The sequence below is a fragment of the Diorhabda carinulata genome, chromosome 4, assembly GCF_026250575.1.
Source record: "Diorhabda carinulata isolate Delta chromosome 4, icDioCari1.1, whole genome shotgun sequence".
NCBI classification, from domain to species: domain Eukaryota; kingdom Metazoa; phylum Arthropoda; class Insecta; order Coleoptera; family Chrysomelidae; genus Diorhabda; species Diorhabda carinulata.
Window position 1 is genome coordinate 8,948,025 of NC_079463.1, and position 19,019 is coordinate 8,967,043.

The 19,019-nt window shown below is 31.9% G+C and overlaps 2 protein-coding genes across 2 annotated transcripts; both read left to right on the forward strand.

Moving 5' to 3' along the window:
• The first annotated feature begins 3,916 nt into the window (after positions 1–3,916).
• On the forward strand, positions 3,917–4,934 carry LOC130892629 (uncharacterized). Its single transcript, XM_057798135.1, has 2 exons — positions 3,917–4,181; positions 4,519–4,934. The coding sequence occupies exons 1-2, from the start codon at positions 3,986–3,988 to the stop codon at positions 4,728–4,730; spliced, it is 408 nt and encodes a 135-aa protein (XP_057654118.1). The 5' UTR covers positions 3,917–3,985; the 3' UTR covers positions 4,731–4,934.
• A 2,219-nt stretch (positions 4,935–7,153) lies between these two features.
• LOC130892469 (bifunctional endo-1,4-beta-xylanase XylA-like) lies at positions 7,154–12,241 on the forward strand. Its single transcript, XM_057797904.1, has 3 exons — positions 7,154–7,514; positions 8,351–8,525; positions 11,536–12,241. The coding sequence occupies exons 2-3, from the start codon at positions 8,351–8,353 to the stop codon at positions 12,102–12,104; spliced, it is 744 nt and encodes a 247-aa protein (XP_057653887.1). The 5' UTR covers positions 7,154–7,514; the 3' UTR covers positions 12,105–12,241.
• Positions 12,242–19,019: the final 6,778 nt, after the last annotated feature.

Here is a 19,019-nt window from a genome sequence, read left to right on the forward strand (position 1 = left end):
TATATTTAGATTTTAATTTATATGTGGAATTTATTCTTTTATTTTTGTGTTTGTTTTCAAGTATTTAAAAGCTCTTATCTAAAAATTGTGAACTGAATGAAAATAACTCCAAACTAACACAAACAGTTTATTGTCTTATAAACAAATTTTACTGTATGTGAGTTAATGGATTATTATACTTATATTTAATTTATGGAGATGGTATGAATTATTTGGAAAACAATATTTTTTCTATAAATCTTACAGATATCTAAATATTGGCAAATCAATTTACTCTCTGAACAGGCTATATATCTACTCATATATGTCGAAAATAGCCTCATATAGCACTGCGAGAAAATTATAATAAGTATTTTATTGCCCATATAACGTTTGACCAATGCCGTTCTGGCACTTCATTAAACTGTTTTAATTCAATTGCGACATGTTGTGATTATTAAACTTTGAATTTAATTAATTACTATAACTCTCTATTAACTGAATATTTGGGAGATGCGGACGTATCATTGTTGCATTTCCAAATCGATCGTTAAAAACCGTATTTGCCGGAAATTATAACAAAATTTGCATACGAATTAGTAATTTCTATGGACTCATAGGGTAATATTATCATTGAATCCGTTCCATACAATCCAGCATATTGTAAAGTGAAAGAACTTATTAAATTTGCTTATACAGTACTTCTCAAAAATGCCCTGCCCCCTCTTTTCTTTTAAATGGTGATTCTTAGACGGATGAAATGTTATGTTACGACTAGGTAACAGGTGACGTTACTAGGTAACTCAAACCAATAATATTAAAAAAGATCTCATGGCGACTAACACCTCGTGTGAAAGGTATTCAAAATACCTATTCCAAATTCTTTTATTGACGTTTTTATATGCAATATCTTGAATTTTAAGTTATTTATTGTCTAAAGAGACATTTAAGTATATATCTAAGCAAAATGTCACGTCTTCTAGCTGACAAAGTAACAGCTATCTTGATTATTGGTGAAATTAGAAATAATTTTAATGTAGCTGAACACATTTCAAATGAGAAATATCGAGGACTTTGTGAAAGAGATTAGATGTCAATCGATCAAGTCGATGAAATATTGGTGCTGATAAACAAATTGTTAGAGCTGCAGAAATTGTAATGAACCATTCTTCTTCCACAGCCCAAGTAGCCTATACCTGTGGAATCAGCCATAGTATAGTACATATGGATTTGACCGAAAACAAATTCCAACCATATAAATTAAAAATGGTTCAATAACTTTCAGATTTCAACCCCGACAGAAGGCTGTAATCCTGTGAGAGTATGTCCACTGAAAATCTTCAGCAGCTGGACTATGTAAGGACAATTTGATTTAGTAACGAAAGTACTTTCTTCCTTAATTCAAATGTCAATACATATATAAAATCACCACATGTTTCGTGAAAAACTGTTACTGTTACAATTAAAAGTGAATGTCAGGGCAGGTATTTTGGGAAACCATAATCAGGTCTCTTTAACTTTAATTTAGCTGGTAAAGTATATCTCGAGATTTTAGAAAACACAATTGACCGTCAATTCTTGAAATTATGAAAGATAATACAAATGAATTTGCTAACTTGGAAAATACTAAGGTGAATTATATAGATTATAGAGCATATAAGCACGGAAAATATTGGCGGGCTGCTATTGGATGGTTTTCTATAACCAATATGGTTCCTGGAAGCCTCAACATCAACGCAAGTTGAAAGTATATTGTATGATTCCTCGAACTAAGTTTCTGATATTTGTAGCGATAAAAGTGATAGCTCCGATGATAAATAATAGTTACAAAAATAAGAGGTAACTTTCTAGAGGCTATTTATCGAAAAAAAAATGTGAACCAAAAGATAATCACGTTTAGAGCACGTGATCAGGATTGAAAACGACAAAGTAGAGCATATAACACTTAATAAATAATGTGTGGCTTCATACAGCAGATCAGTAAAATAAATTATAAATTATTGTGCTTAATTATTATTACAAAAATTTAAAATGCAAACGTGAAGTTTGTGATAGATATAAAATGAACGGCCAAAATATCAAACACATTCATTAAAGAATCAGGTATTAATAATTAATTGATTAATAATATAATGATCTTATTGTTAACACCGAATACAGAGATCGAGAATACATTAAAATAAAATGTTCATTTTGTACTTCAAAACATTTTCTTATTACCCTTCAGATGACATTGAGCTTCCACTGTCATCTACTTTAGAATAAAGGGCTCAACTTGCACATCAATGACAATTGTCTATATTCCACATTTTAGTTTCAACCTTTTCCTGGACATGAATACATGAATTCACTTTTTTAACTTATCGTGTAATTTTAATAGCTTCATGAAAAATATTTTTAACGTCAGTAAATTTGAATGTTGGTAGGCACTTGAAGAAAATTTGCCGTTTTAGAAATAACGACATGAACAGTCTTGTCATAATTTTCCTGCATTTCATTTTTATAAATATTCGTAAGCATTTTTTTTTTTGGCTAGCGTTAAAATGAGGCTTTTTAGTTCTCTTCTTGGGCGGAGTATAGCAAGTAACAACTTCTTCATCTGTCTCTGTGTCATATTTAGAAAATTATGCAATAGACAAATATAACAATCTCACTGCAGTACGATAATACGATGCCGTCCCTGTACTACACTTCTTCTTCAGCGATGCAGCGCTCGCACCTTTGAAGCTACTTTTTATTTGTGATATATTATGGTCACACTAATTTGGACCATTAACGGTGTCCCACGCGTTTCTCCTGTGATGTTCACTTGCTGATCACGCACTGATTATTTCTTTGTTTTATTATTTTCCTTCGATAAATAAACTTTGATATATTTAATTTGCTTGAATGTTCAATTAATATGTGAAAGACGATTGAATACTTTGATAAAATTCAATATTATTTCAAACAATCTTGCACAAAACATATTCTTCTAGGTACCTTGGTCTTATTTTTCTGAAAAATTATGTTACGTGCTCTCTTGCACTTTACTACAAATATTAATCATTTTCAACAGCCAGTAACCCTTATTTGTGGTCAGATTTCATTGGGCAACTATATATATTAATAGAAAAATAGAAAGAATCGGATCTAATTTGATATATAAATCATTAATGAACGTTATGAACATATAAATGTATCAATCGAGGTGCAGCGACGAACGTAATTTTTCAGAATCTTTATTTTTATATTTTATTCAAAAAGCAAGTGACTGAATTTTATACTAAAAATATATTAACAATAACTATTGAGAAATACTAGGGGCTACATTCTGAAAGGCAACCTGGTATTTATACATTCATAATCAGATACATGAAAATTTGGTTTTTAGCAGAAACTCGATGAGTCTACTAATTCTGTTGCCGTAAATGGTACTATTATTCAATTTTAGTAAGCGTACCAAATCTGATACCAATTGAATATATTTTTCCCAAAGACCTGCTTTACGATTAACATTCGTTATGTTAAAAAATTCGTTTGTGGATACTTACATTCTACAAGAAATAATTTTGCTCTAATTTTCTATTCGTCTTTGAAATAGAGTATTTTAGTATAAATTCACCGTTATTCCATGAAATGTTTTTGGTGTTTACAAAAAGTGACTTGCAATTTTCAATTCTAATGAATAAGTTTTCCAAGAATAAACTCAGTCTCAAAATTTTCAAGAATGTTCTAATAATTTCTATTAGTTTTAGAATAGTTGCTCATAAGAATTACTGAAAAATAACTACACATAAATATTATCAGTAATTGTACTGGCTAGCTGTTATTCGGTGAGAATTTATGAATGATTCATTTCTGTTTGGAACATATACCATAACATTGCACAACTATCATTCTACTTACAGGAACGTTGAGTTTTATATAAATAAACCAACCGCGACTCGGTTAATTCATTAAAGTGTCGGTGTTTATACACAACGTTATCAAGTGTAAAAGATAAAAATAAATTTAGATTGTAACAATGGCAAATACGAATAATTTAAATATGGATGATTTCCAGCATTCAAAACAGTTTCAAGATATAGTTCACACTGCTGTGCAAAAAGCCGTAGCTGATTATTTTGAAGGTAAACCCTGGGAAAAACAACATAAACATAAACATTGTCGTTGGTCGAGATGGAATGAGAAATCACATCAACAACAACAAAGTCAATCAGGTAAAAGTTCATATTTGTTCAAAATTAGTTACTGAAACTTTAACGGGTGATGGGTAGAAGTATCTCCGTTATTTGTAAGGTACTAATGTACTTTAGAAACTAATAATTTCATTTTCAGTTGGTGATAATTCATTTAAAAAAAAATATCAATTCTTTGATCTTTGTATCTTGATTGCTTGAAGTGCTGATCAACTTTTTAATAAGTATTCCTCAATTCCTCAAAAATTTGTTATCGTCGTTTTGGCTTAAATCCCGAACAATTTCAAATTACTTTTGATTCATTAAAAGTTTCATTCCAATAACAAAAAATATTTAACAATCCTTTAATTTTTTTCAGATATGGCTAATGGTCCTGACTTTAAAACACATGGACCGCCACCGTTTTGGTTTCACAGAATGAATCATCGTTTTGGAGACCATCCTAATCATTTCGATTATCACCATCACCATTATGGGCCTTGGTGTTGGAATCAATGTTCCTACTACAGAAAACCTGATAATTTCAGAAAATTTTGTGAACCTGGCCACCTTTTTGACTTTACGGAATAATATTAGTAAAATTATGGATCAAGTTCTATTTTACTGTGATTGTTACTATTTACATTTTTATATAGACTGAATTATTTGGATAGACACAATTTTGTAACTAATTATAAGGTTTTTTTGGAAAAATATTTGCTCATGATTTGATTTATATGATGGGCAATATTGTAAATAGTGGTTTTTTATTAAATATATATCATAACTATAGCATAACAATGTCTTCCAAAATATTCCAAAACAAACCAATGTGTTCCAAAAAATCTTCTCTAAATGATGTCATGAAACATATTCAGACTAATGTGTGCCTTATACGAAAAAAGATCTCTCATACTATATAATGAACAATGACTAGCTCCCCAAATTTAGTTCAACTACCGGAAAAGTGTATAAATTAATTATTTTTTTTGCGATTCTGGGTACATAATGGGGGGATAACTGGGATAAGTCTTACTGCTGCCAAACCTTTACCTTATGGTGACCGTGGTGTAGTGGATTGGTGCTCGACTTAACAATGATAATTCGGTCTGCCACCTGTTGGAAAGCACTGACAGACTACCGAAAGTATAACGCCTGAAATAGCTTCTAAATATTTATATTTAAGTTGGTTTATGTTTAGAAGGCCTTTATGTATGTGGTGAATGAAGTAAATATTACAGAAAAGAAGTGTGAGGTCGCCTACGTCAGATCACAGACGTGACTCAAGAATGTAAAGGAAGAACAAAAGCAGGGATCCATGAGTGGTTACGTCGATTCCAAGCCATATACAATTATAAGTACTTATTCGTTTCTATTTGTCTCTTTAAAAATTTAAGTAGCAACACTCGAAAAAGGAGTATGTCATTGTCTCACAAATTTTGTTAGTAACTGTCGCCCTTAAGGAGTTGTGGTATATTAAAATAATAAAAACAAGGAAAATTCATATTATCCAAAGTGATTCGAAAGGTATATAAATAATATACAGGGTGTTTCAAAAAAAGATGATCACGTCTCTAGGATAGATATAAAACTGAAAAATATTTGGGGTCTACTCAGTAAAAAATTTTCGAAACGCCATCCGTATTCAATATAAAGGGGTTGAAGACAAAAAAAATTTCTCCAATTTTTCCACAACTACTGGCAACATTGTATAATATTAGATTTATCAAAAAAAATTTCAATTCCAACTTGAACATCATTCAATTTTACACCAAAAAGGTACTCTTGATAAAACTCGATACTGTGTAACATTTTCGGAATATTTAGAATTGAAAATTATGAAGTAATAACCGATGCTGGTACAAAGTATTGAAAAAATTATCAATTATTATTATTATTAATTGGTAATCATTATGGGCATTGAAAATTTTTTGTTGCGTAAATGGCACACCATCGATAAAACAGATACATTTAAAAAAATTTGGACTGAGGTCTTTCGTACGTACCTCTTGACAGACCATCTACCGGTTAGAGTAAATTTTTGTCAAACATTATAAGAAAGGACATCCCTCAATTGGAATTTTTTAAAATGTTTTTTTTTTAGACTAGGCCACTTTTACGCGACAAGGTATGTTTATGAGAATCCACAAGTCAAAAAGGTATCACATTACCAACACTCATTTAAAGTTAATGTTTGGGCAATAACAGATTATCACATTCTACCTGGAAATTTAAATGGTGATATGTACCTGGAGTTTTTAAGCAATTACTTATTCAAGATTCAACGCTAAACGAACGAAGATCTCTATTTTGTTCGCACGATGGAGCTCCACCGCACTTTGATAGAAGGTGTCGTAATTGGTTGAGTAACCATTTTCCTAATCAATCCAACGATAATGGTGCAGAAACTTTCATTAATTAGCCTCCTTGGTTATGCTGTTTTAATCCCTTGGATTACACAGTTTGGTCGTATCTTTTAAAAAAAGTTTATGTTACAGAGGTAAATTCACACCAAGAATTAAAAGACAGAATTCAATGTGACTTTAATTATCTCATAGCTGACTTCCAACCGTTTAGAAGATTAATGGATTCTTTAGAAAAAAGGATAGACTTGTCTATTCGTGAAAACGGAGAGCACTTCGAACAATTACTCTAATTGAATTCTATTTGATGCTATGAGCCTTTTTTTAAATTTTTCTTGTGATTTTTTGTACAATCAATACATTTATCATAACTTCTACCAGCATCGATTATTACTCCATAATTTTCAAATCAAAATATTCCGAAAACAGTACACAGTATCGAGTTTTATCAAGCTCAATTGAAATTTTATTTAATAAATCTAATACTGAAAAAGTTATGGTCAATAGTACTTAATACGAACCGAATATGGATGGCTTTATGAAAATTTTTTACCGCGCAAACCGAAAATATTTTTCAGTTTCCTATCTATTGTAGAGACGGGATCACCTTTTTTTGAAACATCCTGTATATCCTCAATTCTACATCACAATACATCTAGAAAATTATATGACGTGTACCTACGCGGGAAATTCCTAACTGATGTGAATCGACGAGCAAAACAATTATTGCACAATTTTTATTTCATTGAAATAATGCTTTACTCATGAAAATAACAGAAGATTCAGTGGAATATTAACCTTGTAGTTTTTCAAAACAGGGCGGTGACCAGCATAGCCGCTTGATTTTATTCATTTATGTGTTGTGTTGTGAAGGCTGCGTTATCGAGTTATCAGTAGTCTATAATTACAGTAATTAAAATTTTGTTTTTTTATCAAGATTGACCACACTTTAGGCTGAAGTTGTAAACAGTTGACTTCTGTTGAAATAAACGAGTAGTTTTAGTTAAAAACAGTAAGTAGCAATTATGCTGAAAATATTTATATGTTTACCATTCATTCTTTACTTTAATAACAAATTTAGTGTTGGTATCGCTTGAAATAAGTAGTTACCGAGTTGACTAAAGCGATTAAGTTATTATGAATTTGATACAATTTTTCCCATTGCTTCCTAAATTATTAACTCTAACATTGAATTTACCAAAACATTAGAAATGGAATGGAGTTAGCAACAAACTGTATAAAAAAGATTGATGTAATTACAATTCAGAATATTATTATAACTTCAGTACTCAAATTAAGAATCATTATTTCATCGAAAATTGTACAGTTTCAAACTATTATTCTTGGTATAACCATTAATGTTTAATATGTGTTCCTGAAATAGATATCAAGGTCATCTTAGTTTGTGTTGTGACCGTGAATCAACATTCTATCCTATATTTAGATTCCTTCGAAACTGTTCAATTATAATCAAATGTATTTGATACATTGGCTTGGAAAATTTTGAAAAAAGAATATTTTTTTTATCAATAATAAATACAACTTCATTTTACAAGACTAATGGTGTTTATTTCGAGTCTATAGCATTAGTATGAAAAAACAAACAAAGTTTGGAAATCTGGACATATTTTATACCGCCCGAACTCTGTTCCAAATAACTACCACATCAGCGCCGTTCACCAAAATCGTAGTATTTCCTAATTAAAAAATAACTTAATATTTACGATTCATAATTAAACCTATCTTAAACAAAAATATTTGATAACTGAGATAACTGTGACTCGACACGAATTTAAAATTATATATACTATTTTTAGTGTTAAATTTTGTGTAATTGTCATATTCCAGATGAGTACCAACAATCAAAATATGGATAATTTCCAAGACTCTCCACAATTTCAAGAAGCTGTTAAAAACGCTGTCAATAAAGCTCTTTTGGATTTCTTCGAGAAACTTGATGTAGAGGAAGAAAAATCTGAAGGATGTCCTTATCTGACACCCGTTCCTCCGTGTTGGCAAACATGTAAGTATATTCCAATTTCGTGTAGGGCCCACCAAATTAAATTAGGACAATAAAAAGTGATTGGGTTTGTTGTAATAATTTTCTCTGCAATCTACCAGAATATTTCCAATGACAATTTCAACTATTTTCTTAGTCTTTAGTTCCTGTTAATAAGCAGTTAATAGATACATTGTATTTTGAAGAGTTTTTTCCAATTCCAGGAGTGACTTCTGATATACACTGTCGTAATACTAATACCTGGTTCATTACGGAATTCTCTTCATAAAAATCACGTGATTACCCCCCATTCATCTTCTTTGAGTATATTTCTATCAATTTTTATCTTTTTAATCTGATTCCGATCCCTACTTACGGACGGATTGTATTTCTTTTCAAAAAATATTCGTCCACTTTCAGTACTTTTGTTGTTGCTTTACTTTTTTTAATAGCATACTTAATTTTTTGTTGTGGTTCAACCTCATACCTTTCCCTCACTTGATCTCTGCTTCGCTTTCATAAAGGCTTCGCATAATTTGCTATTCATATTTTCGAGCTTTAATGTAATATTTCCGTTTTTGTTCATTCCTACAAAATATTTATTGATTTAATTTTCGGTACGTATTCTTTGCTTCTTTGAAATTCCACATTCAACGATATCTCTGACTGAGATTTGTCTAAATATCATTTCAATTTCCCCCATTCCATCTTTCCACCTTTGCACCTGTTGTTCATCGGTTAGGTACCGGAAATTATTGCATATTAATGAGAAGTTGATGAGAATTTGAAATTGTCTATTCATCATTTCAATATTAACAAAGGAAAAATTTTTTCGAAAATTGAATAACTTCATAAGAAAAGTAGATATATTGGAATCTTTTTCTCATTTTACTGAATGCCTCTCTTAATTCCTCATCTTATCAGAGAGCAGACGGATATGTCCTTCGCAACAGATAATTATTGTGATAAACATTAATCGACGAGTCAGCAAATTTGATATCCTGGCGTGTGCCAATTTTTTTTTGGTGATCATTGGTGATTTATCCTACTTTTCAACAAATGATTTGATAGTTTAAGGGGGTCGTCTAGTTACTCGGCTTTTCCAATTATTTTTGTACGGGCAAACCCTTGACATAATCAATCTAATTTAAACAACTAGCGAATAAACTAGAGTGAATTCTAAATTCAGCAGAATTGCTCTGTCTTCTCCTTTCATGATTCAGGCCTGTTTGCATCATCACTCGTGCGCCTTTCTGAACGGTGGATCTGAGAGCCATCATGCTATTGAATATATCCTTCAGCTTATAGGCCGATTTCCACTCCCGTGGTTTCCAAGGTCTTCCTTTGTTGAAGATATTGACAGTGAGAAACATGCCGACTTCAACCACTGGAGGTGCTTCGGAACATATTGAGCGGCTCGTTATTATTTTTAGTTTCCGTTCCTAGACATCTACTTAACAATTCTTGTTTGGATAAATCTTCATAAATTGTCTTTATAACACTCACCGGGAAATTCGGCTCTGCGCCATTTGCACCAAGTTGTAGATGTGATTTATTAAAAAAAATCGTTTTTTCGGCCTGAGAAAATAGAGGACCCCCGGAAATACTTTATAATGTCTAAGCTGGCAATTAACTCCCCAGCAGAAGGTCAGCTGATTATTTTTTGTGTTTATTTATTTCAAAATATACGTATCAACAAAGTTTCAGTTTTCTTGATATCTGTTTTTTGTTGTAATTATGCGTGGCTGACCTATCATAAACGTTCGTTTTCTTTATAAGCAACACGAAATGAACTATAGAAACAAATTTTAGATTTCTTGAAATCACTCACTCAAAATACCAGCTAGTTCATGGACTAATTTTTACCATTTATATCTAAAAACCTTGAATTTAGTTCAAATATTTTGCATTTATGATTTGAACAATTAGATCTTTGTTTTGTATTTGTATAGGATTTTCAAAATAAATATTTCAAATCTCATCTCATCAAACCATCAACACATTTATCAGACAAGAAATTTTATAGATGCAAGATTCTTGAAGATTTCCTTCTTATATCTACTTGCATGATTGGCTCAATTTTTGTAAGAGCTTCAAGACTTTTCGTGCAGTATTTCATACAATTAACTACTTTCTGTAGATAAATTATCCAATCATTATGCTTTACGATAAATTTTACCATGATGATGCCAAGAAAACAATTCTGTTATGTTCAACCCTGGATTACTGCACTTTATACGTTTATATCACGTATTTAACTGCAACAGTTGAACAAAAACCTTGGATTATATCATACCTTATTGCCCAGCTTCTTAGATACATCTATCTCATGCATATGATGATCTATATCCATAACTATTTGGTCTCTTGTTTTATAAAAAATACTAGGGTTAATCCCCCTAACTAATTTATAAATCAAATTAATTTTATTTATCATTTGTTTAAAACCTAACCAATTATGTGTGGACTCAACCTAAAACTGGACTCTAAACCTACTAAAGTGTATCTGTAGAAGAAGCCCACATTCGAGAGAATCATATCTTTGCATCAAGATGCATTGTATTGAGCAACACACGGTGATTCAGTACTTGCATTCAAAATAGTTGTCTCGAACATGATGATAAATTAAGGAAATCTGTAGTTCGTACGATGTAGTGAAAAGTGATGTCGTTTAAATGGGATAGACAGTTCCGTAGATCTATCTAATTTGTTAAATGAAACCGAACATGAAAAAAATGCTCGCGTGATAGATTCGACAGAAGCCAACAAGTAAAGTAGAACACATCTGCAGTCATCTTCTAACGCGGTATAGTCAAGTCAGAAATGATCTTTTTCAGATTAGTAGCAAATTTTATTGTAAATCAGTTAGGGTCAGAACAAAGTGATCAGCTATAGTAAAGAGTCGCTCTCACTACATAATTTCGTTCAACATTTCTTCATTATGACTCCTTATATGAAAGCAAGCTGTAATTTTCATTAGGAGATATGTCAATATAACTTTAAATATTCCAATAATTTGTTTTTCCTATTACAGGTACCGATAATCAGTTGCGAGATCGGAGCAAAGAGAAATGTATACCACCTTTTTGGTTCATGAGACATTATTTTGAAAACCAACTTCCTCCTTGTTGTTGGCAGGAAGAGCAATGTCAGAGACCCTGGAATCCACCAAGCAGGTACTTCGACGGACCTGGAAGAGTAAACGAATACAGTCGTTGGCAACAAGAACCTAGAGGGTGGGCGCCATGGTGGGCTCACCGAAATGCTGATACTACAGAACAACCATCCAGAGAATGGACTCCATGGTGGGCTACTAGAAATGCTGATGCCACTGCTAGGGGCGTGGATAACAATAGACCACAACAACCACCAAGAGAATGGAGACCCTGGTGGGAAAACAAAAATAATGATACTTGTGAACAAACACCTAAAGATTGGGTTCCATGGTGGGCAAACAGAAATACCGACACTTCTGGTAGGAGTGGAGATAACATTAAACCACAGCAACCGCATAGGGAGTGGGTACCTTGGTGGTTCGCCAGAAATTCTGATAATCATGGGAAATCTGGAGATAACAACAATTCCTCCAGCTTCTGGAGATGATTTATATTCAAATTAGATCCATTAAATCACCATAACTTTTTTATTTGTGTAGAATTTTTGGAATAAATATATTAAAATTGTATTACATTATATAGTGAAATTGTGAAAATCGCATTAAACAAATGTTTCTTCATTCACTCTTTTTGTTTCATTCCTCAGTTATTCGTTTTTAGGTCAAGGAAAATGTAAAATCCGCGGAAATTTAACAAACATTTTTAGAGAAATTTGGAGATGATTGCTTCTTTAAGTGGATGAATTGTGTTCCACTTTCCGGAAAAGCCGAGAATTTAAGGCAAACTTGCCATATGCACCCAGAATCGATGAGCTATGTATAAAAATATAATTTTGAGAGTCCGACGCAGTACTGTACGCGATATGGCCGAAGAATTGGAAATCAGCGTAGGTAGTATTGAGCAAATAATTCATGAACGGCTCGGTTACTTTTGAACAGAAATTCACACTTTGGAAAGTTTGCACGCGTCTGCTGCAGCGGTATAAAGAGGAAATATATTGTACCATACACGAGACTTGGGTACACCAATATATTCCGTAGGATACATACTCGCATTCAGCTCAGCTTAGATGGGAACTTTGAACAAAATCCTTATAGTCTCGATTTGTTGCCATAGGATTATTATTTATTTAATCCATTAAAAGAAATGCGCAGATAGAATCCTTCGTGCGCGAATGATTGCGCAGGAAGCTTTCGGATAATACCATTTTTTATAGCAAAATGACGTTTTATATTAGAACCTCCTTCGTATGTCGATAAACCGCATTGAAATCGTAGAGTATATAATAATATTTAGTTCTATAATTTCACAGTAACCATAGAAAAAAAAACAAATTCTATTATAATCGTATTCTATTTTTCATAAATTCAATGCAGTATCGCTGCTTTCGAAAAACAGCTTTATCAGAATTTTCCATTTTTAACCCAGATTGTGTTGTCGAGTAGATAGTGGAGACGGATCAAAGCAATCTAGTACGAAATTCGCGTTGGGTCCCAATCGACTTTAGATGAATGTTCCCGAGGGGTTATTACTTTTTTGAATCTTTCACGAAATAAGGGAAGGAAGGAAGACACAATTTATTAAAAAAATTTGATACACGAATTTCGAATCAAAGAATATTTCCATAGTAGACATATTCATAACTCAATTTCAATAATATAATGTAGATAATTATTAATTATTATGCCTTTAAGGGGGATCTAGAGCTAGAATGTTTTTTTTACAAATTTGGCTTGAAAAGGAAGTGAATTTGTTCATATCATACCTGCATAAATGTTGATTAATTTATATATACAGGGTGATTGATTAGAGTGATAAAGTTCAGTTCCTTCTTTGTGCTTTGAGATATCAATTTGTCAATTATAGGGATTATAGTCTTCATTAGTCTTACAGAATTTTGTGTTATATCAAAGTTATATTTTTTTAAAATAAATGAATTGGAATAAGCCTATCTTTCCATTTAAATTAATGTAGGATTTGAGAGGTATTTGAAATGTAGTAACCAATTTTCCATCAAAATCGTAACAACTTCAATACTTCAATTGAAATTCACAGTTCAAAATGACCAATAACGCTGATTCATCTATCATTCGAATCACTGCTATGATTTTTGTCAGTCGCTCGATGTTTGGTGGTTCACAAGAACTAGTATCGAAAAACTTTAAGTGATTTACTGCAAATTGTTTATCATATTTTCTTTTGATTACGTTTGACACGGTGGTTTGTTGAATAACCTCAGCTAGTGAGGTGTTGCTGCGATTGACAATTAAACTGACCTTAAGATTGTTGACTGTTTTTTCTTTTTTGTTTTTTTATAAAACGGCTAGCAGGCGTGATGGGGTAACAGAGTACCCCCAATGAGAATAATTCTGTTCCTGTTTTTTTTTCCGTAAAAATGAGTTCGCTTTTTCTGAGTTTATTATACTTTTAGAATGATTCGTGACTACAAACTCATGAGTGACACAGGGACGTGGTGCGATGAACCCGGGAAACGGGTTTGGACGGAAAATAGGTTATTATTAAGGAGCTAAGCAATTTTTTGTGCTACGGACGACATTATAGAGAAAATTTGAAGCTGCCAACTAACTCCTGGCCGTATATGCAACTGTGACGAAACGAGGGCTTCTGTTGTGCCAAAGGCAAATTCAAAGATAATTGCCAAAAGAAGACGGAAGCAGGTTGTGGGCATAGTTTCAGCAGAACGAGGTCAGAGGGTACACATTTGGCATATCAATACAAAATAGGTCAGAGGTACAATAGGTTTCCCTACTATTTCTGTTTAATTATAAAAGTTCAGTAGCTATGAATAAAATAAATTTTTCCAAGAAAAATATGATGAGGAATTCTAGTACATCAGATGGATGATATTTGTTTGTGTCTTCAGCCGAAAATCATATATTTTGAGGTTTATAGTAAATACTGTATATCATGCCTAAGAATTTGAATTCAAATATAAAAATTTTACAACTTATACTGAAATTTATGAGTCACTTCATAATGTAACCTGTAATACTACATCAATTGATAAATTTTTGTCAAAAATGGTTTTTATCTAATCATCTGCCAGAGTTTTATTTTTCCGTACAGTAGATTTGTTTTTTTGTTTGTCTGGCAGAACAAAAGTACTTATTTTTTACCTATATCATTCATTGTCCATTTATTACGTCTCATTTTTTGTTGACAGTTGTTATTGTATTTAATCACAAATGTTTCAAAGCATTTATAGAGAAACCTCCCCTGTTATCTGCATCTATCTATTGCATGTTTTCGCATGTTTTCCTGATTATCTAGGGAGAAATAGCACCTGCACCAACTGAACATTTTACTTTTGTTATATATCTTTCACTACCATTTTCTTGTCGTTAATTGTCACCAAAACTAAAAAATTCCAACAGAATATACAAATTTATGCAACTATGTTCTCGTAATAAACAATATTATGGAGTACGTAACAGATGGTAGATGAAATGAATTTGATGTGTATCATATTCCACTACATATTTTCAAAGCATACTTTCCAATCAATGGAGACGCTTCATATGCCTTCGTAAGAGCGAATCACCATATATGTTTCTCACCCTTACGTTTTTGATAGAATGATAATGGTCACGTCTCGCGGCCTTCACTTATTCACTGCATTGCTTCACTGAATGTTGTTTGCGCATCTTGCTATTGATTCGAAGAATATTTTAGATTAAGAACCTTGCGATAAAACTCGGTGTGTACCACTTACATTTTGTTCCATAATCTGATTCGTTTTCTTAGAATCGACTAACATCAATATTAGAAAGTTTTTATTGATTCCCTTGGTATGAAAAGTCGTTTGATATGTTCAATTCCAAGATTTCATTTCCTGCTCTGATGGCTTTCTAAAAAAGGCATCATAAGATATAATCTTAAGCACGATCAACGTGCATTTCTAATTATGTCACAGGGTTACGTTAACTAAAAATGGTGTATTCATTTGATCAATAAATACGAGTCAGTAATGTCAAATAAATTCAATACTTCATAATTTTAACTATAATAATAACATACAGGGTGTGCCAATTCACAAATATTACTACATAGTTGATTTATTAACTGGCAACACTTTTATTTGATTGATTTGATAGTGTTTATCTAATAAGCCATGTACATATAGGGCGTTAACTGTGTCTATAGTGATACTATACACATGAACATAACAACACTCAATCAGTCGAACCAAGGTTCGATACAAAGCAAGGTGTAGAAGACACAGAAGATGAGGGATACATTTTCTAATAGGTGACAGATTAATCAAGGATTAATATACAAAATAAGAGAGTACCCACCAAAGTTTTCCTACTACTTTGGAATTATTATAATTTCTTTTCCTCATCCTGTCAAGCAGATTTTGTCAACGCATTTCCGTTTTTCAGCTTCACAATATCTTCAGAATATCTCTACATCTAGAGCTATTCATATGTGCAGCAACAATATTTTCTGTTTTAATTGAATTTAGATCGTCGCCTTGCTGTTGGGGATCCATGTCGTTGAACAATTTTTACAGATCTGTCATATTAGCTATATCATTCTTTGAATTCTCTTGACAGCCAATGAACTTCAATATCAAACAGCCAACGGTTAGAATCTTCGTGCTATATACAGCATTACATGCTGCATTTGATGAAATAGTCAGGATAGGAATAAGAAAAGTATGCATAAACTTGTTTATTTCATTCGACTCTCAATTGTACTGAATAAGTTTCTTTGAACAAGCTGATTGATACAGGATTGCACAAATCGCGTTATTTGGCATTTAAACTATTATCTACGAAAATTACATATCTATAGATACTAAAACCTCTAGAAAAACCCCTTCAAATGAATTGTTTGTTACCTTTTCATTTGTTTATTTGTGACCATTTTCCTTTCGAAACAGGCCGACTGTTTGACATTCCTTTTGAAATGAGAATAGAAGGACCGAAAGTAAGTACTAATTTACGTTGTGCAGCTTGAATTTTGATAAATTAAAAAGAAATTAAGTCTCCCCTATGAGTCTATAACGCTCCTTTTTTTGCCTTGGTCCCTTGGGGAGGTTAGGTTAGAATGTTGGAATTCGTCTTCCGGGAAAGACTTGCTGGAAGTGAACAGGCAGTAGGCTACTATTATGGTGATGCATGTTAGATAGAAGAACCAAAAAATTTTGTGAATGAGTCCAATTGAAAATCACACGGTAGAGGAAATTGGTGCTTTTTGCAGTTATGCCAAGTTTTCATATGTTTGTAACGGAGTTATAAGTACAACAGAGTCTATAATTTCGAAATTAAAATTCCACATCGATAATTTTCTGACTTAATATTGTAATAATATATTTTCCTATATTAAATCATCGTTTTCCGTCACAAAAAAGTTTGATATAAACGGAAAAAGTACTAGATTTTAGCGCTACCTTAAGCTAAAATCGCATAGTATTTTCCTTTGTATAATAAATAACTATTAACACGCTTCCACGTAATACTTTTCTGATACTGTTGACTACCATAAAAAGTATCACTTTTAATGGCAGTTATACAAAAACAAGTTTATTCTTTTCATGAGTACAATAGAAGCTTATCCTAAATATAATGTTATTAATGCAGCGTACTGTAAAAAAAGGTGACAAAGACCAAATACATTATGTTTTTGACACCTTTAAAGATGTTATAGCTCAAATGCAGCAGACACAAGAATTATGGTTTTAGAGATATGAACATTAAATAAAGAATATAACGCGAACTGAATGAGGGCGAATAGCAGACACACTCAAATTTCAAGATGAATTTCTTTATTTATTCATTTTAAAAATTGTAAACGAGCAGAAGGAATCGATACTTTTTCGTCAATTACAGTGTATTCGATTATTATTTTTTTTTGTACGTTCTGCGGATCATTAACTTCTTCACGATATTGTATAAAATTATGTATTAAACATGAAACTTTTATTATTAAGAGTCTCCATTTCGCGGCTAATTTACCAAAAGTACATGATATACATTAAATCGAGATAATCTTCTGGTGAAGTTACGCCTCTTATCTGTTAAACGTTTATAAGAAATCATCGCAGAAGGTTAACATTCAACGCATGTACTTCATCTCCAAAAAATACGTAGTGAATTTTTAAAACAAGTAATTGATTATCATTTATGAATATCGAAAGAGAATATATTTCTAGTAGTTTATTCAAACAAGATAAATGGAAAATCTCGTCTTCATGATGTTTATAATGAATTTTTTATTAGCTTCTAATACTGAAAAATATTCTTATAAACAAAATACGCCGATGATGGTTGAAACTGAGACTTGATTTCATAATGTTTCTTATCAAATGCATAAATTTAATGTGGGAATTACCGCAAGTTTTGAAAATCATTCCCAATCTTAGGAAATTTTGTGATAACTATGTGTATATCAAGCCCTTGTCTCAAAAAATATGAAGTAATACTAGTTTTTTCCTCACACGCAAATGTTCTAAATGAATATTCATGTGTTAAATACCTCACAACAAATTTATTTCGCAATACCAATTTCAATGGTTTTCCGAAACTATCCTAAAGAAAACATAAGAACCTGAAAAAACTGAAACAAACACAAATTGTGAGATTTGGTGCAGGGGGTTCAGTAGTGATATTTTGATGAGGAGGCGCAATTATAGAAATCTGTGAATTTTCAGGTTAATACAGCAAGACATTTGCAGAAACATTCACAACAAATTTGAAAAGATATTGAAGACAATGCACAACAAGCAGAAAAATATTAAATGCTCTTTAATGATAGAATCCTTATGAACTCGCATATAAATGCCATGAAAAAATAAACCTACCAAGAAATAGCGAGAATTGAAACATCACTATTTGCGAGGCATCAATAGAACTCAAATCCAATTTGCTGAATTTGGGCGAAATGCATAGTTTCAAAAATTTGACAAAGATATAGAACGATATATAAAATCTTATTCATCCAAGCCATTGTTTCATATTGCGATAACGAATTGCTAGTTCCTACTAAAGTTTATTATAATTGAAATTACCAATAACTTGAATCGTCCTGAATAGTATTGTTACGAACTCGTCCTGACATGGACCGCGAAACCGGTTCTTAACTATTATTTTGATGGAATTGAAAACTTGGTGGACGCGCCGGGTTCAAAGCGGAAACCTCTAATATTGTTTTCTATAACTTATTTACAGAATGTTATGGCCGTTTATATGAGATAGATTTTTACGAATGCCTTTTTGTTGGCTTACATGCCCTTTTATATTGATGATATTTATATTACTCTGGATCAACGTAATTAGAAACGACCTGGAAATAATGCAAGATTTCGAGTTCACTTATTGGTTGTCTTTTTAGTAATCTAAAGAATCAGATGAGGTCTTACTAGAAAAACACACCATGG